Here is a 22,711-nt window from a genome sequence, read left to right as displayed (position 1 = left end):
AGCCCTCCAGCTCTGGGAATAGTGCTCAAAAGCACTGTCATGTCCCAGTGGGCAAAAACACTGGTTGCCAGCCAGAAACAGCTCCCCTGTGGCACATCAAGTCTCTGGGGGAGAGAAACAGTGCTGTTTTGAAGAATCCACTGAGTAGCATCAATGTGTGTTTATCTGGGCATATCCCATGCTACCTAATGCTCAAGTGAAAATTTCTACCTGCAGCTGGAAGCCTGTGTCTGAATTCAGGGGCTTCAGGGAGAGCTCTGCCTTCCAGAAGCATCAAGCTGCAGATGTGCTGGAAGAGGACATAGATGGACTGATGGTTGAACTAGATGATCTTAGTGGTCTTTTCCAGCCTTAATGATTCTGTGACAGAAACCATCTAAATCCCCAGGAAATCTCTGTTCCTGAAAGCTCTGGATAGTATTCACTGAGGTAGTAAGTAACAAGGGTCCCACACTGCTCCAAAGATGAAAATTGTGATGGTCACCATTCACATGGATCTAGACATGTGTTTATGGACATGTAAAGCAGTTACTGATGTGCTAGAGATGGACTAGATCTTCTCCTAGACTGTTCACTTCTATTATTATGCAGATTATGCAGTCTGTTGCTATCATCAGATCAAAAATGTCATTAGATAGGTCTGCATGATGTCGTGAGCAGTCACTGAGAGAACTTGGATCTCCTCCCAAAGTTTCTAACCAGACAACGAAATGTAGGCAAGTACAGGATGCCTGGTGGCTGTGGCTGTGACAGAGCACTTATCTCATCTGTGTACGATTAAGGGCAATCAGCTGTTCTCTCTCACAAAGTGAACATCTTCAAAAGCTGCAGAATCAGTAGCCAGGTATGCTACTGTGGATGCTCTATCCCTGGAGGTGCTCAAGGCCAGGTTGGATGGAGCCCTTGGGCAGCTTGATTTGCTGGGTGGCAATCAGCCTAGATTCAGACTAGAGTGGGTTGGCTCTGAGGTCCCTTCCAACTCAAACTATACTGTGGTTTGCTGATCAAAATTGCAGAGAGAGATGACAACTTTAAGACAGCTATGAACACTTTGCCTTCTAAAAGACTGCATGGAAAGATTTTCTCTGCTTTAATGATACATCTCATTGCAATTTCACAGATACACTGAGGGAAAGAGTATGGCACAGGCTGTCCAGGGAGGTGATAGAGTCACTGACCCTGGAGGTGTTCAAGAAATGTGGAGATGTGAAACTGAGGGACATGGTTAGTGAGCATGATAGGGATGGGTTTGGGTTAGAGTTGCTGATCCTAGAGGTCTTTTCCAACTTTAATGATTCTTTGATCCTCTGTGAGACTTATAGCATGTAATGGATGAGACAGGTGAGGCCCCCAGATCCAGGCAAGGCACAGCTGAAACAGACCCCCATGATCAGATCTGACACTGCTGCTAGATAGCAGACATAGGATTTGTTCCTATGACATCCCTTGGTTCCCAAAACTCTTGGCATTCCTCACACTGCAGACATGACACATCCCTACCCCTTACAGAACAGGGCGTGAAGGGTTTCTGGGAACCAGGCTCTGACTCCTTGCAAAAGGAGGGCGGATGTGCCCCCAAAACCCTCCTACACGATACCAACAGCTGTGCATTCAGCAGACCTGCTGGTTAATGATCTTGCCCATAAGTAATGTTTTAACCATAGAGTAGCTTTTGTTTGCTTCAGAAGCCACAAAGCCAAAGAGGAAGTGGATGAGAACGTGGGCAGGATGGTGGCCAACAGCCTCATGACCTCAGCTTGTTCCGCTGCGCAGGGATTGGTGGCTGCTCTCTGGGACAGGGTTTAAATTCCCCACGGGTGCAGATGCCAGGCAGTCAGGGACAAGGGGAGAAAGCCAGAGCTTCACTCAGCCCACAGTAGGAGCTGCTGCTGGGATTGCCAGAACCCCTTCGAACAGCTGTCTTCTCCAGCACAGGAAAGGTAATTTTTTTGCTTTTTCACATGCTGTGTGCCATTATGAACATAGTTTTTGCTCAAGAGGCATTGGGCTGCAAAGCTGCGTTACTGGGGAGGAATATTTGATGCTTTTCTATGGGAGTAGTTCTGCTTTTAGGAGGAAGGTGTTTTCTTGAGTGATGCCAGGTGAGGCAGTTAAAATAGCAGCTTTATGTCTGTGTGCTGATGGATGTCAGGAGGTCACTGAAAGCCTTGAAGGCTTCTCTCTGCAATGTGAGCAGATCTTTGACTCCTGCTTGGAAACGTAGGTTACTGTGGTCAAACGTCTGCAGGGCGAAATGAAGGTCTGGCCATAAATGCAGCATGTAAACTTAATTTACAGCCATTCTAGTTAATAATTCTGAAAACTAGTTTTAAAGTAACTGAAAAACAAACCTGAGTTGGAATTCTTGCTGCTGTTCAGTTTCTAAGCATCATAAAGCCAGCTAGCTGTGAGGATGGAGGAATGACTTTGCCATGGGCAGGCTAAATCTTTGCCAGAAAGATGTTCTTGGCACAACAAAAACAGGAGAAAGGAAAGGTGTTTTGGGGGTATTTGACTTGATGACTCCCTGTTCCAACCTGTTTTCCAGGTGAAACATCACAATGAAGCTGGCACTTCTTTGCTTATGTTTTATCAGCATCGCTGCTGCATGGCCAGTGAGTAAATCCTAAATGTCATTAGCAGTCACATGCATGTTTTCTGGGCATGTTAGCAATAAATTAATACTCACAAATGCTTTTTCTCTTTCCTCCCTTCAAGGTGAGCAAATCCAAGCAGCCTGCCATTTCTGCCAGCTCTGAAGAAAAATACGTAAGTTCCTTTTTGTTAATATTCTGCCTGTTTTCTTTAATAAAGTGGTTCTTAAGACTAATGTTCAAATGGGATATGGTGCTTTATTCCTAGTCCTCTCCCTATGGCAGTGAATGGATGAGGATGCATCAGTGCTGCTCACCTGTGCCATCTAAGGAGGCATGATGCCATCAGCTCTGCTGTGCTTCTCTGGGTATTAAAACCTCCCTTCTTCTCCTGCAGGACCCCAGGAGCCATCACACACACAGGTACCACCAGGATCACGTGGATTCTCAGTCTCAGGAGCACCTGCAGCAGACACAGAATGACTTGGCTTCACTTCAACAGGTAGAGCCAGCTTATAGGGAGAAAGCACGACATCTCCCAGTGCCAAGATTTAGAACTGAGGGCTTGAAGAACAGCAAGCTTGTTTCTTGCTCTACTGTGTGTGCTAACAGTGAGCTTTCTGTTACTTTCAGACTCATTACTCTTCAGAAGAAAATGCTGATGTCCCAGAACAGCCGGTAAGTCTTCTGGATGGCAGCCAGCGCATAGAAGTACTCACTTTCCTCATCTAAATGCATCTCTTGTAGTAACACTTCTTCATAAATAATGCAAGGTTTTGGGCAGGATGAGACTGACTGAGAGCAATTTATGAACTTAAGTTTGCAGCAGCACCTAAGCACTGGGTTACCAGAGGGACACCTCTCAGCACACCTCATAGAATCACAGAGCTTTTTGAGTTGAAAGGGATCTTTAAAAACCATCTGGTCCAAACCCTCTGCAATGAACAGGGAGATGCCTTGGATACATAAATTTGTCTCATACATGCTAAATGCTTTCCAGGACTTTCCCGACATTCCAAGCAAGAGCCAAGAGGCCGTGGATGACAGTGATGATGATGACAATGATTCCAATGACACTGATGAGTCTGATGAAGTCGTCACAGACTTCCCCACAGAGGCACCCGTGACACCTTTCAACCGTGGGGACAATGCAGGCCGGGGTGACAGTGTGGCATATGGCTTCAGGGCCAAAGCCCACATGGTAAAGGCGAGCAAGCTCCGCAAAACTGCCAGGAAGGTGAGCAGCGCTGTGCAACAGCACCTGGGTTATTGGGAAGGGTGGTGAGGATGGGAACAGTTAATCATAGCACCGTTAAGATTGAGATAGGACCTCTAAGATCACCAAGCCATTCCCTCTCATTCTATTGCTGTTATCTGGGAGAAAAGGCCGACCCCCATCTCACCACAACCTCCTTTCAGGCAGTTGTAGAGAACCGTAAGATCTCCCCTGAGCCTCCTCTCTTCTTCAGACTGAACCATACCAGTTCCCTCAGCTACTCCCCTGTCCTCCTCTGAATATGCTCCAGGGTCTCGCTGTCTTGTAGTGAGAGGCTCAAAACTGAACATGGTACTTAAGATGTGGTCTCATCAGAGCTGAGTCCAGAGGGACAATCTCCTCCCTGCTCCTGCTGGTTGCACGATTTCTGACACAAGCCAGGGTGCTGCTGGTCTTCTTGGCCACCTGGGCACTCTGCTGGCTCATGTTCAGCTGCTGATGCTCTCCATTTCACCTCTATGCAATGCAGCTCATTGAGGATGACGCCACGGCGGAGGTTGGGGGCAGCCAGCTAGCGGGCCTCTGGTGGCCCAAGGAGAGCCGCGAACAGGACAGCCGTGAGCTGGCCCAACATCAGAGCGTGGAGAACGACAGCCAGCCAAAATTTGACAGCCCTGAGGTGGACGGAGGTGACAGCAAGGCCAGTGCTGGGGTGGACAGCAGGGAGAGTCAGGGCAGCGTGCCCGCCGTCGACACCAGCAACCAGACGCTAGAGAGCGCTGAGGATGCCGAAGATCGGCGCAGCATTGAAAACAATGAGGTCACCCGTTAAGGAGAATCTGTGCATTGCTTCTTTTTTTTTTTTTTTTTTTTGTAATTTCTGTGCAAGCACAGGGCTGGGAGGAGGGAGGAGAACCATAGCGGCGTGTGTTTGTAAATGTAGAGCGTGTGGCCGTGCTTAGGTCGAGGCACCGCGGTGCCATTGAGCCGTACCGAGCCGGGGCGAGCGCTGCCCGCGGGGATGCTGCGCGTCCCGCTGCTCCTGTGTATATTTTGTAACCGGATTGAAATAAAAACCACAAAAACCTCTGGGCTTTGTGGCAGCTGTGTGAGCTTTTACCCCTTTCCTCCCTGCATCGGGTCCAACACCCAGCCCCTCCCCCTGCTTCCACCCCAAAAACACTTTTTCCAGTGGGACGGCCCCGAGGAGGGGGAAGGGGCGGGAGGCAGCAGGGCGGCCCGACCCCCTCTCCCACCGTGCCCCGGGCTTTCCGGGCCGGCCCCGAGGGCGGAGAAGGGGCGGCTCAGCGCCGGGCGATGGCGGCCCGCGGGCGGGAGCAGCTGGAGCTAGGGCGGCTCGGGGAAGCGGCGCGGGCCGGCTGCTGCCCGCCGTCCCCTCCACTGTCCGCCTGGAGCCGGGACAACCCGGGCTTCGAGCCCGAGGAGGAGGAGGGAGCGGTGGCGGCGGGGCCGGCGTTGGAGATGGACGCGGAGTGGGGCGGCCCCGCGGCCGCTCCGTCCTCGGTGGGCAGCGGACGGCGGCAGCGGCGGGTCCCGGCGGAGGTGCGGGGCCGCCCCCCGGGGCCGCCCGAGAGCTCCGCGCCGCTCCGCAGCGCCTGGGCCAAGCGGCTGGCACGGCGACTGCGAGGTGAGATGTACTTTCCTCGAGTCGCTGCCTATCGTGGCGTGGGCAGAAGCGCCAGAACACACTTGGTTTTATGCAGGGGGTTCGAGTTGGGCTGTCTCCTCTGCTTTCTGCCTTTGCTTGTCTTTCGTGTGCGTTCAGAAGTTATTTGCTGTAACGATAGTTCTGTCCCGGGCCGCAGTTAGTCCCTCCCGATCGTTGCGCTGATACGGTCAGCTTGCAGAGGTCACGGCTTTGGAGGATCTTTGCAGCAGAAAGTGTTGCAATAAATAAGTCACTTTATAACAAGAGAGCAAAACACCCAGGAGAAAATAACTGCAGTGGTTACATGTATCAAGATTTCTGGTGCTGGAAGGAGCACTTGGAGAGCTGGTGCCCATCTGTCACTCGAGCCTTTGATTTCTGCTTTCAGGCTGAAAGATGAGGACCCCTCTGGCGTAGTAGCATCCTGCATACGTTCAGCTGATGTAGGTGAAAGCCCATTAATCAAATGCGTGCTATGTTGAAAGTGGTGTAAAGCTGCATTTTCTGGGCTGATTCAGTCTGGGAAGAGGAGGCTTGAGGGAGATCTTATCACTCTATAGCTCTTTGGTTGGCATATTCTCCTATGTAACAGCAATAGGATGAGAGGTGATGGCCTCAAGCTGCACCAGAGGAGTTTCAAGTTGGATATTAGGAACAATTTCTCCTGCAGAAGCTGGCAGCCCATGTCTTGGACAGGTACACTCTTGACTGGATAAGGAACTGGCTGGAAGGCTGGGCCCAGAGAGTGGTAGTGAATAGAGCTAAATCCAGCTGGCAACCAGTCATGAGTGGTGTTCCCCAGAGGTTGGTGCTGGGGCCTGTCTTCTTTAATATCTTTATTGATGAGCTGAACGAAGGCATTGAGTGCACCTCAGTAAGCCTGTAGATGACACCACGTTGGCTGGAAGTGTTGATCTGCCTGGGGGTAGCAAGGCCCTACAGAGGGATCCGGACAGGATGGATTGCTGGGTTGAAGTCAATGGGATGAGATTCAACAAGACCAAATGCTGGGACCTGCACTTTGGCCACAACAACCCCAGGCAACGCTACAGGCTTGAGGCAGAGTGGCTGGAAAACTGCATAGAGGAAATGGACCTAGGGGTATCGATTGATGCTAGGCTGAACATGAGCCAGCACTGTGCCCAGGTGGCCAAGAAGGCCAATGGCATCCTGGCCTGCATCAGAAACGGTTTTGCCAGCAGGAGCAGAGAAGTGATTGTCCCCCTGTACTCAGCTCTGGTGAGGTCGCACCTTGAGTACTGTGTCCAGTTTTGGGCCCCTCACTGCAAGGAAGACATTGAGGCTCTGGATCGGGTTCAAAGAAGGGTGACAAAGCTGATGAGGGGTCTGGAGCACAGGGGCTTATGAGGAACAGCTGAAGGAGCTGGGATTGTTCAGTCTGGAGGATGCTCAGGGGAGTCCTTATTGTTTTCTATAACTACCTGAAGGGAGGTTGTAGTGAGCTGGGGGTTGGCCTCTTCTCCTTTGTAACCAGTGATAGGACTGGAGGGAATGGCTTCAAGCTGCACCAGGGGAGATTTAGGCTGGACGTTAGGAAATACTACTTCTCTGAAAGAGTGGTCAGGCACTGGAATGGGCTGCCCAAGGAGGTGGTGGAGTCATCGTGTCCAAGGAACATTTGGATTTTGTATTGAGGGATATAGTTTAGTGAGAACTGTTGGTGATAGGTGGATGGTTGGACTGGATGATCTTGTAGGTCTTTTCCAACCTTGGTGTTTCTGTGATTCTTTTCAGAAAGAGCAGTGAGGCACTGGCACAAGCTGCCCAGGGAAGTGGAGGAGTCACTGTTTCTGGGGGTGTTCAAGTAAAAGACAGATGTGACACTGAGGGATGTGGTCCAGAGTAGTTACAGGCATGGGCTTGATGATTGAACTAGGTGATCTTAGTGATCTTTACAATCTTAATTATTTTATGATTCTATGGTTTTTCTTGCAATGCAAGAAAGCAGAGGATTAGTCCTTTGTATATCACAGATAGTGGTGGTGGTAACATGGATAGACTGCTGCTCAGCAGCTGAGAGATATTCAATGACATCTTGAGTTTTTCTTGCTGTTAGTTGTGAAGTACATCTGCTTGTAATAGGATTTTGGTAACATCAGTGATCAGGGAGACTGTAGCAGGAGCTAGCAAGTGAGTAGAAACTTGACTGCATATGATTATCTGTCTTTCATTCTCCTGTCTTCGGAGATCCTCTTTGACCTCTGGTCTAAGTGTCCATTAAGTGGCCTTAATCTTTCTTCTCCTGCAGATCTCCCCAGCAGCCATCCCAGCTGCCCAGGGAGAGGAGGTCACGGCTGTTCACCTCTGTTAAGAGGAAGTCATTCAGTCTTCATTAGTGTTGACGGATAAGATTAACATCTGTTTCCAGAGCCAGGTTGGAAAGGCAATCTTCTCATCAGAGCTGTACTCCATCTCCCAGTGTTACTATGTCATCACATGCGTCAGTACAAAGTTGTGTACACGGAGGCTGTCTTGGAAGATTTTCCTGGTTATTGTTTGGTGGAAATATCAAATGCCATTTTCAGTCATTAATTCATTGTGATAAAAATCATCCAATTTGTACTGAGTTGAATTAGTGCTGGCTCTGACAGCACTATAGGGAGGAGTGTGAACTTCTTCTTGAATGTTATGTGGTTTTGTTGCCCTTGTTCTCTTGGGGGGAATCAGCCTTTGTTCAGGGCTATGGTCCTCACTTTCTGCTAGCACTTGAACTTCTTCGTAGGCAGATTAGCTAGCAGTGCCCACCTGGACTTGTTTTTGGCACTGTGTGGTGAGGGACAGCTGTAATTGTCTCTGCACAACTACTGAGTACTTTCAGAACTTTTTCATAAAAACAAATGAATGCATTCTGTACCTTACAAATTGGATATTCACATATAAAGGTGTATGTGTGTATATATGTGTGTACATTCCTTTCCTGTTCTTTTCTTTATTCCTTCCCTTCTCTGTTCCTTCTCCTTCTTGTCTCCTTCCCATCATTTTCTTTTCTTCATTACTTTCTATTCATCATTCCATTTCCTTCCCAGCTCTTCAATCCCTTCTTCTCTGCTTTTCATTTCCTTTCTTTCTCTGTTCCTTATCCTTTCCTTCTCATTCTTCACTCCTTCTCCATTGCTTCTTTCTCATCTTTCTCTTTTCTTCATTTCTGTCATTCCCATTCCTCCATCCCTTCTACTTCTCTTCTACATTCTTTCTTTGTTCCTTTTCTATCCTTTCTTCACTCCCATCTCCACTCCTTCATCTCCACTCCTTCATCTTCTCTCTTTTGTTCCCTCACATTTGCCTCTTCATCCGTTCTCATTCTCTTCTTCATCCCTTCTACTTTGCTTCTCCTTCTCACATTTTCTTTTTTTCATTTCTGTTCATAATTCCACTTCCTCCATCTCTTCTTCCTAACCTGTTCTTCCTCACATTGCATGCTTATATTACACATATATATGTAATACATACAAATTGTTTGTGTGTGTATGTATATAAATGTAAAGTCAAAAAGTGGAGAAATAGCCAGTTTACATAAGAAATGAAGTGGAAATCCTTAATCAAGGCTTAAAGTGATGTTTTTGGTGCTGGCAGAAGATGTCAACTCAAATTCAACATTGTTTACAATCACTGTGCATTTAGATGCACCTAGAACAGAATTCAAATAAGGCAAAAAGGAGAGTACTGTAAGTCCTCTAAAAACGTGTCTACTGGTGAGTGCTTACAGGTGGCTGCCAGGCAAATCTAGAGACCACTTAATGGAAGGATCATTGTGTGATCTCTCATGTTGGATTTTTGCTGTTGGCTTTTTTTTCTGTATGCAACTTTCTGTTCACTGCTGACTTGCAGCTATTTTCTACCAAGACAGAAATGGAGCTTGCAAGCTTTCTGTTCACTGCATTTCTTGTTGGTGAGTAATGTGCTGACAGCCGGGACTCAGCACGCTCGCCAGCTTGCTCACTGGCTGTTCCAGCCTGTTCTTCCTCTCTTCTGTAATGTTTTCCTGCTTTTATTATGAGGGTTGCTAGTGCAACGTACTGCTATACTGAAGTCTTGATTTGTGGAGTTCTATATTAATAGTGACTCCAGTGGCTTCAAGTTACTGTGGTGTATTTGATGGATCAGAATTTTTTTCCTAGGAATGTTGGGTTTGCATTGTTGCCATCATTTGAGAATGTGAAGGATGCTTTAAAAGATTGGCAATTTAAAATACCTGAAAGGGTAGGAGTTTGGCAATAGAGAACTTCCATTTTGAGATGTCTTTTTCTCCCATCATAAGCTTAGATAAATCACCTTGCTGTATTTAGGCTTCAATAAAGAGATGCTCCCCAACAGCAGCAGTTCTCAGCTGAATATCAGCAGCCATTCCCAGTTTTGTTCTGGTTTGTATTAGACACTGGAAATAAGAATCGAAATCACCAACTGCTTTCCATTCTCACACAGCTATTTCTGATAGCAGCTCCATTCAAAAGATACTTTTGCTTTCCTGTTACCCTTTTGGTAGGATTGACTGCTGTCTGACAAGTTCTCCTAGGACGCATTTTTGGGAATGCCAAGTTGTAGCAATTGGACAGATCAATATGATGGGAAAAGCATTACAGGGAGGTGTTATGATGGAAGGATCAGTGCTATGGAAAGTGGAAAGGCCCTATGAAGGAAGGGAAGAAGATTGCTTATCTGTAACAGAAGACTCTAGGTTTGCAGGGGAAAGCTCCACCAAGGAGGGATCTCTAGAAAGAGATCCTTTCCCTGGCAGTCAGCCCTTCAATGAGGCCTAAGAAGGGTGCAGCCAGGCTCACCCCTTCTTGTCTCATAGCTGAATTGCCTTCACCTGTGCTCCCAGGGCTGACTGGGTCCTTTCCACAGGTGCCCAATCAATGTCTGGCCGTGACTCAGTTCACAAGTATAACACTGTGAAGCTCAAGGTGCTTGGCTGATGTACACTTCTTTTGGTTAATTAATTAAAATTACTAAAAGTGTTTTGATGTGGAATGTGCATTTTTGCTTATCTGATAATATTTTCAGACATGACATTAGTGAAGCTTTCAAGTCCATCTGGCACTTTAGTCCATGTCTGCCATTGGGTATGTCATTGGCCATGTCTCCAGGTATCTGCTATCAGGCACCTGTGTATGTAACTATGCATGTTTTTCTTGCTAGGTCTGTGGGGCACAAGGCTGATGGAAGAAAACAACACCAGCAGAGAGAGATACCTGAGAAGTGTTTTGCGGGAGCTGATTACGTACGTGATCTTCCTTGTGGTGCTGTGTGTCTGTAAGTACCACTCAGCCTTAATGTGTGCAGTTCTGCACCACTTCTTTGCAAATCCACGGTGTTTCAGAGAAGTGGCAGAGTAATGAATAGGCCATTGTAGGGGGAAATATTTTGAGTTATTGCTTTCTCTTGATTTCGTAGTTGGATTGCTGCTTGACATTCTGTACCTTAGCAGTTTTTGAATTTCTAATAGTCAAAACTGTGTTCATATATTTGCATAACAATCAGGAAGACAGTGCCAAGTATGACAGATTGTGATGTTTTATTTGGTCACTAGGGAGACTAGCAACAAAATCTGCATGCATTAAGTTTGTTTATCTCTGAAAAACTGATGGGTTTCAAGCCCTCAGTCTTTCATATGGACAGTTCTGTTCTAAATTCCTACAGTGCCTATGACTGTTGAGTTGCCTTTGTGATCATCTGTAATGGGGCAACGTGCCATTTTTATTTTTAAAGAAAACCTTTCATTGAAAAAAACCCAAACCACAAACAGTGTTAGTAGTCTGAGAGAAAATGCTTTGCTTGTCCAGAGCAAAATGGCTATAATAAGAGCAAATAAAAAAAACCCAAATCACAAACATTATTCAGTTGATACAACTCTTTTGGTAACATACTGCACAAATGATAATATACTGACTGTCATGTTCATTTCCTGCCTAAGACTTTCGGTGTAGGTTTATGGACAAGGGAATGTAGCAATGCCTCAGGTTCTTCCACTGGGAGAGGTATAGCAGTGAGGGACTTGGACATGATTGAACGAAAACAAATTTGTCTTCAGTGGGATAAGTTTGCTTGCAGGCTGCTCACAATTAGTTTTACGACAGAAAATATTTTTGGGGACAGATGCAGTATGTCAAATGGGCACAGATGCTGCTAACTTTAGCTATGCTTTAAGAGTGATCATTTTTAGTTTTACACTTAAACAATAACTATGGGGCAGACAGATCTGTGCTGTACCTTAGGAGAATGCTTTCCACTGCTGGCAAAATGCTGTTAGCATTCCTTGTACTGCTGTATTTTTGAGAACACTTGTAGAGAGAGAATAGGTATTGTGCAATCAAGTCACACATGCGTTTTGCCACAGAGAAGTTTATTAAAAATAGTTCTTCTCTGGTTGCTCAGAAAAACACATTTTCTTCCCTGTAATAAAATGCTTCTGTAAGTTTGTCAGTGCTATTGAAAATTGTTTGCTGTAGACCTGATCTTCCATGCTTCTCTGAATTTTAACCCTGAATTGTTGTTAAGTATTTATAGGCAGTAGAGGCATCAGTGCCAGAGATTGTTTTCCCAAGCCAGTGTGGCTCTGTACGTCATTTTATAATTTATGCTCTGTGGTCCTCAGCCACATGCTTGGCCCAGAATGAGGAACAGAAGCAGCATGAAGTCATTACTTTCTGTGCAGTGATTCTCTTACAGCATTGCACGTCTGGGGTGGAGTTTTGTTGTCTAACCACTGACAGCTTGTGTTGACTGGCAGTGTCCCATGCTGTGCACCCCTTTCTGCCTGTATAGGACATGGACATTCCAGTGTCTGGGGTGAGCCCAACTCTCAGGATGCCTGAAGTGGCACCAGCTGCTTTTTAGGCTGCTGAGTTCAGTCTTTGTGGTTCGTGAGGTTGTTTTTTGTAGAGCATTAATACTGTAATCACTGACGATTGACTTCTTGGTATGGATTTTGTTCTGATCTTAGTCTTTTAGTGCAGAATCTATACAAGTACAACCTGATGTATTCAAAACTGCTCTGTCTTTTTCTTCTCACCCCTTGCCAAACCACATACAGTGACATACGGGACAGTGAGTTCCAGCATGTATTACTACACGAGGGTTATGTCCCAGCTCTTCCTGGAAACACCTGTATCTAAAATGGAGAAAACAGACTTCAAAACATTGTCCACGATGGACGACTTCTGGAAGGTAATGCTAAAAGCAAGTTATTATCTTGCTATTGATTTGGTGTATGAAAACAGTGCTAGCAACATGCAAACTGAAATTCTGTCTTCCTTTACAGTTCACAGAAGGCCCTCTGCTGGATGGTCTTTACTGGGATATGTGGTACAACAATAAAACCATAGCAGAAAACAGAAGCTTCATTTATTATGAGAACCTGCTCCTAGGGGTGCCCCGCATTCGGCAGCTGAAAGTGAGGAATGGTTCGTGCTCTATTCCTGAGGATTTAAAAGATGAAATCAAAGACTGCTATGATGTCTATTCTGTGGCCAATGAAGATACTGCACCTTTTGGGCTTCGAAATGGAACAGCGTATGTAGTACTTCTGTAGGCAACTAAATATATTCTTTTCTGGCCCAGACTATGCTGAGTGGTACAGAAAGTCACTTCACAGGGGCAACTCTAGAATTACTGTAGGTTCTGTCTGTAAAGCTGTAAAGCCAGCTAAATACAGAGAGCTGGGTGAGTGTTGGATGTTGCTGGGTCATCTTTTTTTGGCTGAAACATGGGAGGAGTTCTGCTTCTCTTGGAAGACAATGTGTGGGTTACACTGGAAAGGGTTTGGGAGGTGAAGCACAGCTACATCAACACCAGGTTTTTCTAGCTTTCCGAAGAGAAGAGAAATTCTGTATAAGCAGATCAGTGCATTCTGTTTTCACAGTTAATATACTTGTTGCCTTTCTTCCTATTCGCGTTCTATTATGTTGGTGAAACAAACCTTGTTAGTTCTTTCCCCAGGGTACAGACATGAGAAATTCTTGCAAGTAATCCCTTAAAACCCTTTGACAGTTGGACTATATGATCATAGCAGTCTTTTCCAACCGTAATGATTCTATGCTTCTAACTAAAACTTCTCTACAAATCATAGAATATCCAGAGTTGGAAGGGAGCCACAAGGATCATGGAGTCCAACTCCTGGCTCCACACAGGACCACCCAACCCACTTGTGTTTTTTGACCAGGTTCTTGTTTGTTTTGTCAGTTGTAAGATAAAAGTAGAAGAACTAACATGTGCTGTCTCACTCCTGACCAAACCAGTTGGACATACACCAATGAGAAGGACCTGAATGGGAGTAGCCACTCGGGCCTGCTGGCCACGTACAGTGGGGCTGGTTATTACCAAGACCTCTCAAGGACCAGGGAAGTGACAGCTGTGCAGATTGCCAGCCTTAAGAAGAACCTGTGGTTGGACAGAGGGACAAGAGCAGCTTTCATTGATTTCTCAGTCTACAATGCAAACATCAACCTATTCTGCGTTGTAAGGTACGAGCACTGACAGTGTTCAGATTGCAAAGCACAAAGCAGATAGAGATTCAGACAGGTCTTTCCATGTTTTTGTGGACAATGCTTAAATTAAATAATTTTCTTTGTCTTTTTAAATTCCAGGCTGTTAGTGGAATTTCCAGCTACTGGAGGCCTTCTTACATCCTGGCAGTTTCAGCCAGTGAAGCTGATTCACTACATCTCCACTTTGGATTTCTTCCTGGCAGCCTGTGAAATGGTGTTTTGCCTTTTTGTTCTGTACTACATGGTGGAAGAGATCTTAGAAATTCACATTCACAGGCTGCACTACTTCAGAAGTCTCTGGAATTGTCTGGATATCCTTATAATCATAGTAGGTAACTTTTATATGTCTAACACTCCTTTCTGAAGTGCACTCTGTGGGAGACATTAATGACTCTGTGTTCACCAGCAATCTCAGTGTAGCTGAAAATCTGAGCTTCGAATTTAAAGCTATATGATCCAGACTTGCATTGAGTTGTTCTTAGCAAAGGCATCCAAATCCAGCAAAGCTGAAGTAGACCTTGTCCCACTTCCATTCTGTACTTTCAGTCTTGGACAAATCTAAGGTTCAAGTCCTTATATTTTTTTTTTTAATGTACTTTCTCCATGTTTCTTCCAGTTCTTCCATGTGACAGCTTCGTTTTTCTGAGCCCACCAGCTGTCACCATGATTTTGTTCTTCAGCAGTGGCAAGGAAAAGACTCCCAAATTCCCTTATTCCAGGCTACTTGTCTCAACTCAGGGCTGCCATAGTTTTGTTGTAAAATGCATTTCCTGATCTAACCTATAATTCCAGTTTGAATCTTGTCTTACAGAATCTATTTTAAAATCATAATCACCTTCCATGATTTGTTTCTTTTGTACTCAGCTCTCCATGGCAGCGATAGGAATTAGCATCTACAGGACATCAACTGTTGATATGCTCCTGAAGAAGCTACTAGAAGATCAGAATTCATTCCCCAATTTTGAACCCTTGGCATATTGGCAAATACAATTCAACAACATTGCTGCAGTCACTGTGTTTTTTGTCTGGATTAAGGTAACTCCAAGACACAAATCCATATTCTAAAATAAGGATGTTCTGAATGTCAGCTACTATTTTTGAGTTTAGTCATGTTTCTCTGTATGGGAGCTGCTGAATCATGGCCTGAACCTCTGATTACCACCTGAGATAGCAATGAGTCAGCCTGGGAGCACAGGTGAAGGCAGTTCTCCTGTGGTACTGGAAAGAGTGGAGCCTGGCTCCACCTCTTCTAGACCCAATTTAAGAGCTGACTACCAGTGGGGAAGGATCTCCTTTGGAGATTGCTCCTCTTGGAGAATTCTCAGCAAGCCCAGGGTAAGGGTAAGCTTTCCATCTGTTCTTCTTTAGCATGATAAGATGTTTAGCCTAACTTTCTTGTATATTTCTTAGTTATAACATTTGTATATTCATTGATTATACATTCTCTTAACACTGATCATGGCAGAAAGTGTGAGTGCAAAGGTAACTTTGTGCAAATTGAAAACAGGGTTGTCATTCTCTCTCTGCTTTAGTCCTCATTTAAGTCTAGAAGATGCATTCAGATCTTTGTCACAGCAGACATGTGAAGAAATGTTTTCATAATTCCTGTATTGAGAAATTGTTGCTTCTTATTGGATATACTTTCTCCTCCATGCTTTTGGAAGCAGCTTGATACTAATGCTCTGAAGCCAGGATTTCAAATAGGAGTGCAAGTAGGAGTTGGTTTTGTCAATTTTTTCCTTCAAATTACAAGCCTTGGTGGCTTTTTGGAAGTGAGTATTTCTAATTGAAAATCGCCCTGCTCTGTCCCCATCCAGCTCATTAAGATATCTCATGTAAAGAGCCAGACAGCAGTTCGGATTAAAAACTGTCTTCCTTGTCTTCACAGTTGTTTTTTGTTTTCTTTCAATAGCTTTTCAAGTTTGTTAACTTCAACAGAACGATGAGTCAGTTGTCCTCAACCATGTCTCGCTGCGTCAAAGATGTCATTGGCTTTGCAATTATGTTTTTCATCATTTTCTTGGCATATGCTCAGTTGGCCTATCTTGTCTTTGGCACTCAGATTGATGACTTCAGCACTTTCCAGGACTGCATGTAAGTAAAAAATAAAAAATACAAATAATTTCTCGATGCACTGGTGAATGGACTTGGTTGCCTCACCAGAGATCAAACCAACCTGCCTGCAGAGATGAGCTGTAAGCATCTCACTTTTGGTAGCTCAATAGTGATAGCTGTTTTCTAGAGATGGAAACCTTTTTTATAGTTTGTTGGAAAAACTATCTTTGTACCTGATACCATGTGCTCAACAGTGTTCTTTTCCTGATATTCTGGTTAGTTGACTGGCTTCCAGATGGAGTCTATCATCTTTAACAGTTAACTGATCCAGCTGAGGTAGTTACTAGGTTGTTTTTTTGCACAGCTGTGACCAAAAGCCATAAGTAGCCACATTAGTTGCACTTTGTGTGTTGCATTTGACTGCACGTTTTGCTAATCTTAGAGAAGTGGGTTTGAGAAGCTGACTATTGAAATATCTGAGTGAGTATTATGGCAGTGCAGACCTCTCTGCTGCCCTTCATTCCTGACTGTTATGGTAAAATAGATCAGGAATTCCTGCACAGCTCCAGAAGTGTTTTTCTCAACCCCTGGATGTGTTTTGTTTTTTAAGATTTACTCAGTTCCGCATCATTTTGGGAGACTTCAACTTCACAGAGGTTGAAGAAGCTAATCGCATTTTGGGACCAATTTATTTCACTACATTTGTGTTCTTTATGTTCTTCATCCTTTTGGTATGTACACCTTTGTTTTTGTGGGGTGGGTATGTGGCATGTTGATTTTAGGTACATCATTGTTTTTTGCATCTCTTCGTCTTGGATTCCTATGGCTACTCAGGGTGAATATATCAGGCTTCATCTTTCCTTGGGCTTCCACTGTGCTCTTCTTACTTCCTTTAAAACAGATTTGCACTGTATTTTTGTTGTCACTGTCTTACAGTGCTCCACGTCATTGTCTCATTGTATGTTGGTGGGTTGTTTTTTGTTTTTTTAATTATGAAGAATTTTTCATTCCTAAAACCTTCCTCTTAGAAACCTAGGACACCAAATAAAATAGTTTTGATATAAACAAGTTGATATAAAATAGTTATTGACATAAGAGGCCGAGCACCTTTTCCCTGAATGTAGTTTTCAGGTAGTTTGGAAGTTGCATTACAACGTGGTAATCTATTTTCTGGTGATACAACTTGAAACTGTTACGTGAGCAGGACATCCTCAGATGTTCTTCCCAAAATGGTGTGTCTTTTGGTGCTTTGGTAAGGTAGTAACCATTAACGCAGGATTTTGCATAGGTCACTCTAAAAGTAATACCTGCCATTTATTTACATGGGAACTACAACAGATATAAAGAGCAGAACTAACACTACTTAGAGAACAAAATCTCAGCTACAAAACACTTTTTCACCACCGTTGGCTATGCATTTTCACCAGCAGTGAACAAGAGCCTCTGTGCCATGCTTGTGAAAATCAGTAACAGCAGAGGTGACCTGCTGTTGCCACTGCTGAAATGCACCACCCACAGCCTCACTGTGCTCATATCTGCTGTTTGGTCACCATCACCATTTAACATGTAGGATGTTGGTGGGAAGGTTCAGCCTTTACTGCCACGTCACCAACATCCACATCTGATGTCATGGGCCAACAGAATAAAATAAGAGGCACTGCTTTCAGAACTGTCCTTGTACTAATCTTAGCATTGTGTAGCAGTCATCATATATTTCATTGTAATTTTCAGATTTATATAAAGTCCCTTGTACTTAGTGAGGTGTTGTTTTTTTTTTTCTTTTTTTTTTCCTTTGGGATGAGAAGAAGCAGTAGTGAACAATAGGTCATGTAAATGGTAGAACTTGGACTTGTAGAGTTATTTTAAATGGACTTTTCATTTCTGTTATGAACAGAACATGTTTTTGGCCATTATCAACGATACATACTCTGAAGTCAAGTCGGATATGGCACAACAGAAGGCAGAAATGGAGTTGTCTGACCTTATCAGAAAGGTAAAAGTAACGTTTTATTGGTTTGACATCTCCATCTTCACTATTCCATGAAGCAATATAGAAACAGTACATAGGAAGGCTGCAACAGTTGAGGGAAAAATACGCATCTCTTAGTTAAAGGAGTGTGAACTGAGTGTCAATCACTCAACTGGAAACTTTGCACTACAAAGTATTCTATAATCTGAAACTTTGTGTCAAAGGATCAGCCCAGTGAATAAGGCGTAGGATGCATCTGCCTAGGTATGTACAGAAATTCATGAAGCTAAACCACCATTCAGTTTGTGTGAAGAAATTTGGGTTATCTTGTGCTAGGTAATGAGATGAATCAGGTTTTGATTATGTGTTGGGCACCTCGAGGATAGGCTGCCAGTTGGGTTGCCCACCACAGACTTATGAGCTTGACCTGAATTTCAGTTTTGGAAATGCACATGCATTTGTGTGCTATCTGGTGTGAGTGTGGGGCTGTACCATGGTCAGAAACATGTGAACACATACTGGGCATGGATCAGTAATTCAGACTTACAAACTTTGGAACTGCAATCAAGAGAAGCCTATTATCATTGCGTTAATGTTGCACACCAAATGAATATTTTATTTTATTTTATTTTATTTTATTTTATTTTATTTTATTTTATTTTATTTTATTTTATTTTTTAGGGCTATAATAAAGCCATGGTCAAACTTAAATTAAAGAAAACCACTGTTGATGACATTTCAGAAAGCTTGAGACAGGGTGGAGGAAAACTAAATTTTGATGAACTCCGGCAAGATCTAAAAGGGTAAGGAAGCTGTTACTACTTTTACCTTGAATTGTATATCCAAATGTTTGACACTAAGTCTTTGACAAGTTTCTTTTGCCTCTGTGATGTCTTTAATACAAATGCAAACAACTTTTGATTCAGTTGTATCTTGGCTTACTACAAAAGTTTGTTGTGAATACATTGCTTTTCTAAAACAAAGTTGTTTTTGCACCTGAAAAACACAAAGGGTTCTGTTTTTACTGCCTTCTCAGGAAGGGCCACACGGATGCAGAAATTGAGGCAATATTTACCAAATATGATCAGGATGGGGATCAGGAACTGACAGAGCATGAGCACCAGCAGATGAGAGATGACTTGGAGAAAGAGAGGGTGAGGTTGGCAATAGAAATAGCATTCCATCAGTGCTGATGATGCTGCTTCCTGTGCAAGGTGGAGCGTGGAGCTGATGGTCCTTGGCCTGGACATCCCTGGCCCCATGTGGAAGCCTTTACCTCTTTCCTATCTGTGTCTTGTGTTTTCATAAAGGAGGATCTGGACTTGGACAGGAGCTCTCTGCCACGTCCTCTGAGCAGCCGCAGCTTCTCTCGGAGCTTGGATGACTCTGAGGAAGATGAAGATGAGGACAGCGGGCACAGCTCAAGAAGGAGGGGAAGCAGCTCTAGTGGAGTGTCCTATGAAGAGTTTCAAGTGTAAGTTAATCCTGCTGAGAAAGCAAAACTGCATGGGTGATATTTTTTTTGTGCGTGTGATTTTGTTGTTGTTGTTTAAGACATGTTGTAGTCTTTCCTATAACTCCAAATATTCATTGAATAATTCAGAAAAAAAAAAGTTACGCTTTTTCTACATGCTGAAGTCAATCCATTTAATAGCTTTCAAGTTATATCTGAATTGCGTGTAATTCAGAGAAGCTCATAGGAACCAGTTGGAACTGCTCCTTACTACCCAAAAGAAAAAACTTCAAATCTGGTCATTGAGGAGAGAAAATGGCTAAGTCACTGTCAAGTCAGAAAATTTGTTTTTTTAGTAGCAAAATATTGAGGTTTGTAAGCTTAGCGAGAACTTGAGCTCTTGCTTTTAACAAGCTGAAATTGTTTGTTGCCCTCAGACTTATGAGGAGGGTGGATCGCATGGAGCACTCCATTGGCAGCATCGTCTCCAAGATTGATGCAGTAATTGTGAAGCTGGAAGCGATGGAGAGAGCCAAACTGAAAAGGAGAGATGTGTTGGGAAGGCTGTTGGATGGAGTGACAGAGGTCAGTGTCTTCACCTCAGTCCTGTGCCATCACCTCATGGTCACGGCCTGTATGTCTTATTTGGTGTTAGTACATTTCTCTTCTGCTTGCCTTGGGAGGGTGAAGGGAGTTGTGCTAAGATTGTAGGGCTTCTCTCAGGCTGAACAGTCTTGAGTTTTGTTTTGCTGTTTTGGGCTGCCCAGGGAGGTAGTGAAGTCACCATTTTGGAGGTGTTCAAGAACTATGTAGGTGTGGCCATGAGAGAAAAGGCTAGTGGACACAGAGGGGATGAGTAAATGGCTGGACTAGGTGACCTTAGAGGTCACCAATATGACCAACCTTAATTATTAAGGTTTCCAACCTTAATAATTCTATGACTCTATAAAGAGATGTGAAATGAGTTTTGGATATGAGGACGCATCTTCTAGAAGACCTGTGTCATGCAGAGGCCACAGAGCACCTTTTAATGCCCTGAACAGGGATAGTGGTGGCATTCAGTAGCTTCCGAGGAAGCTCACTCATTCCTTGGTTGTTGTGATGGTTAGAGAGTTTTCCATGGAGAAGTCTGACAGCGTGCAGGGCACATAATATATTTTACATTTCTGGAGATAGATTTGCAGGCTAAATATTGTAATGCAAACCATGCTTTCACAAGTGAAAGTGAGAATCTGGGACTTACGTTACTTCAAGAAAGCCATTTACTACAGAATAGCAGCTGTGATTTGATTGTAGCCTGCAAAATAAAGGGTGGCGTAGGAGTTTCACACAGGAAGGGATTACTTTATCTGTAGAATAGGATTTTGAATGGGCTGCAGTTTGGGAACTGCACTTCTATCTTGTATCTCTATCTGTTCAGGATGAGAGGCTGGGCCGTGACAATGAGATCCACAGGGAGCAGATGGAGCGGCTGGTACGGGAGGAATTGGAGAGGTGGGAGTCAGATGACACAGCATCTCAGATGAGCCATCGTCTGGGAACACCACTGGGACTGAACGGGCAGCCTCGGTCGAGGAGCTCCCGGCCGTCCTCCTCGCAGTCAGATGGCATTGATGGGGGAGGAGGAAATGGGGCTAATAACCTCCATGTGTAGCATAGGTTTTGCTGTTCAGTCACCATCAAGTCAACTACACCACTGCTTCCCAGAATGAGGTCATCATCCTGATCTGACCACTCAAGGCAAGCTCAGCGGTAGGTGAAATAAATACTCTGTTCATAAGGCATTTTGAGAACTTTGCAAGCACGTGCCAGGTCCAAGTCACCAACACTGAGACTGTTGGCCTTAGAAATGAAAATGCAGAGGTAGAATGGAAGCCAGATGTGACAAAATCTACCTGGACAGAATTCTGTTTCCATTTATCTATTCCAGTTTCTATACACAAATTGTTTCGTGTGGTCAACAAGCTTTAGACAAAAGGCACTATGACTAAAGAATTCCAGTGATAGGCTGTGGGTTTTCTGCTGTCTACTAGAAAAACACAATGTTTAAAAGCTTTGAAAAGCACTTTTTAAAAGGAAAATAGCATCAGTTATCACCCTATTCATTTTAACAGCTGGCACTTGGCAAGAGTCAAAACAGTGTCTCTTTTTTAAGTAAGTGTGTATTTTTTTTTTCCTGGAGTTATTGTTGGCTTACTGACATATTATTTAATATAAAATGTCCTTTTTCCTCCTTTTTTATTTTAAATACTATGTTTCATTAAGCAGAGGAAGTGCTCTTAGCTTGTAACGTTAATTGGGTTACTCTGCAATAGAAACTATACACATAGTGCCTCTTTCTGTTTCGTCAGCATTTTAAAAGTAATGTTTAAGAACTGCCTCTCCACACCTAATCAATATGGTCATCTTCACCTCTGTCACACAGTGCCTTTTTTTTTCTTTTTCTTCTGCCATGTTTTGCTGTGTTCCTAGGATAAATAGAAGGTCCTTTCTGTGCCTTCCATGTCATAGATGATTTATTGTTGGAAGGAGAGATGCACCACTGAAGGTAAAACATTGCTTTCCAATAGCTTTCCAATAGAAAGCACTGAGTTACAGCATTCTTTTGCCCACCAGCGTTGTGGCATGTTGTCTTAGCAAGAAGGCTGTCAGCTGTGCCTTGTTCCCGAAGATGGCACTTATCTTCCTTTGTACTGCTTTTTTTTTTTTTTTTTTTTTTTTTTTTTTAATGAAAATGAATTTACATTCCTAGCTGTATGTATTAATGTGTATTTCTATAGCAATTTCTATCCTTATAACAAACTTCATCTTGAAGTGCATGTAGTTTCCATGGGATATCCATGTGTGTGACAATAGCAGTGCAGTAAGTGCATGGCTGCATGACGAATGTTCTGAACATTCATATTATCTTGTTTTTTTTTTTATTGTAGATTCTAGCACAATTTTTTCACTTAAAATTAAGGTTTTGTATAGAAAAGCTATGTACAGTGCTTGGTCTCATTAGCAAGCTGTTAATTACGTGAGCCTTCTGCAATGATCAAGAATGTATTGATCTTTAAAATGAGCACTTTACTTCCCAATAAACTTTTGTATCATCTGCAAAGCTAAAACTGTTTCCTGACTTGGTCACTGTGTACCATCAGCTGAAGACGCGTTTTTGACAGGGTTTTCCTTTAGCAAGCAGCATGTTAATTCATGCCTGACAAACAGAGGGAGAATGAGATTTTTTGAGAGGATGCATTCATGTT

General features: G+C 43.8%; 2 protein-coding genes across 3 annotated transcripts; both read left to right on the top strand.

Moving 5' to 3' along the window:
- Positions 1–1,822: 1,822 nt before the first annotated feature.
- SPP1 (secreted phosphoprotein 1) lies at positions 1,823–4,899 on the top strand. The gene is made up of 7 exons (XM_042871598.1): positions 1,823–1,940; positions 2,549–2,615; positions 2,719–2,769; positions 2,992–3,096; positions 3,228–3,272; positions 3,595–3,831; positions 4,340–4,899. The coding sequence occupies exons 2-7, from the start codon at positions 2,562–2,564 to the stop codon at positions 4,640–4,642; spliced, it is 795 nt and encodes a 264-aa protein (XP_042727532.1). The 5' UTR covers positions 1,823–1,940; positions 2,549–2,561; the 3' UTR covers positions 4,643–4,899.
- Positions 4,900–5,127: 228 nt separating this feature from the next.
- Positions 5,128–22,573, top strand: PKD2 (polycystin 2, transient receptor potential cation channel). 2 transcript variants are annotated; one of them, XR_006178854.1, is made up of 16 exons: positions 5,128–5,458; positions 10,640–10,753; positions 12,534–12,667; positions 12,762–13,012; positions 13,738–13,962; positions 14,086–14,314; positions 14,851–15,021; positions 15,899–16,080; positions 16,652–16,772; positions 17,936–18,034; positions 18,692–18,813; positions 19,047–19,164; positions 19,321–19,484; positions 19,901–20,048; positions 20,884–21,215; positions 21,936–22,573. XR_006178854.1 is itself a non-coding variant. In XM_042871044.1 (15 exons), the coding sequence occupies exons 1-15, from the start codon at positions 5,128–5,130 to the stop codon at positions 21,115–21,117; spliced, it is 2,643 nt and encodes an 880-aa protein (XP_042726978.1). In that variant the 3' UTR covers positions 21,118–22,573. The 2 variants fall into 2 exon arrangements, 1 of the variants encoding a protein (XP_042726978.1); XM_042871044.1 differs by having other exon boundaries at positions 20,884–22,573.
- The last annotated feature ends 138 nt before the right edge of the window (positions 22,574–22,711 follow it).

The sequence above is a fragment of the Lagopus leucura genome, unplaced genomic scaffold, assembly GCF_019238085.1.
Source record: "Lagopus leucura isolate 7727_CA_CO unplaced genomic scaffold, USGS_WTPT01 Super-Scaffold_100004, whole genome shotgun sequence".
NCBI lineage: Eukaryota > Metazoa > Chordata > Aves > Galliformes > Phasianidae > Lagopus > Lagopus leucura.
This window is presented reverse-complemented; position numbering and strand designations above follow the sequence as displayed.

What these genes read in the sequence shown, in the direction of transcription:
- SPP1 (XM_042871598.1), top strand. Translation starts at nt 2,562, where the DNA reads ATGAAGCTGGCACTTCTTTGCTTATGTTTTATCAGCATCGCTGCTGCA. An exon ending in CCAGCTCTGAAGAAAAATAC is followed by an intron (nt 2,770 to 2,991) that starts GTAAGTTCCTTT and finishes CTTCTCCTGCAG; the next exon opens with GACCCCAGGAGCCATCACAC. An exon ending in TCCGCAAAACTGCCAGGAAG is followed by an intron (nt 3,832 to 4,339) that starts GTGAGCAGCGCT and finishes TATGCAATGCAG; the next exon opens with CTCATTGAGGATGACGCCAC.
- PKD2 (XM_042871044.1), top strand. Translation starts at nt 5,128, where the DNA reads ATGGCGGCCCGCGGGCGGGAGCAGCTGGAGCTAGGGCGGCTCGGGGAA. An exon ending in GGGCTTCGAAATGGAACAGC is followed by an intron (nt 13,013 to 13,737) that starts GTATGTAGTACT and finishes TGACCAAACCAG; the next exon opens with TTGGACATACACCAATGAGA. An exon ending in TTATGTTCTTCATCCTTTTG is followed by an intron (nt 16,773 to 17,935) that starts GTATGTACACCT and finishes TGTTATGAACAG; the next exon opens with AACATGTTTTTGGCCATTAT.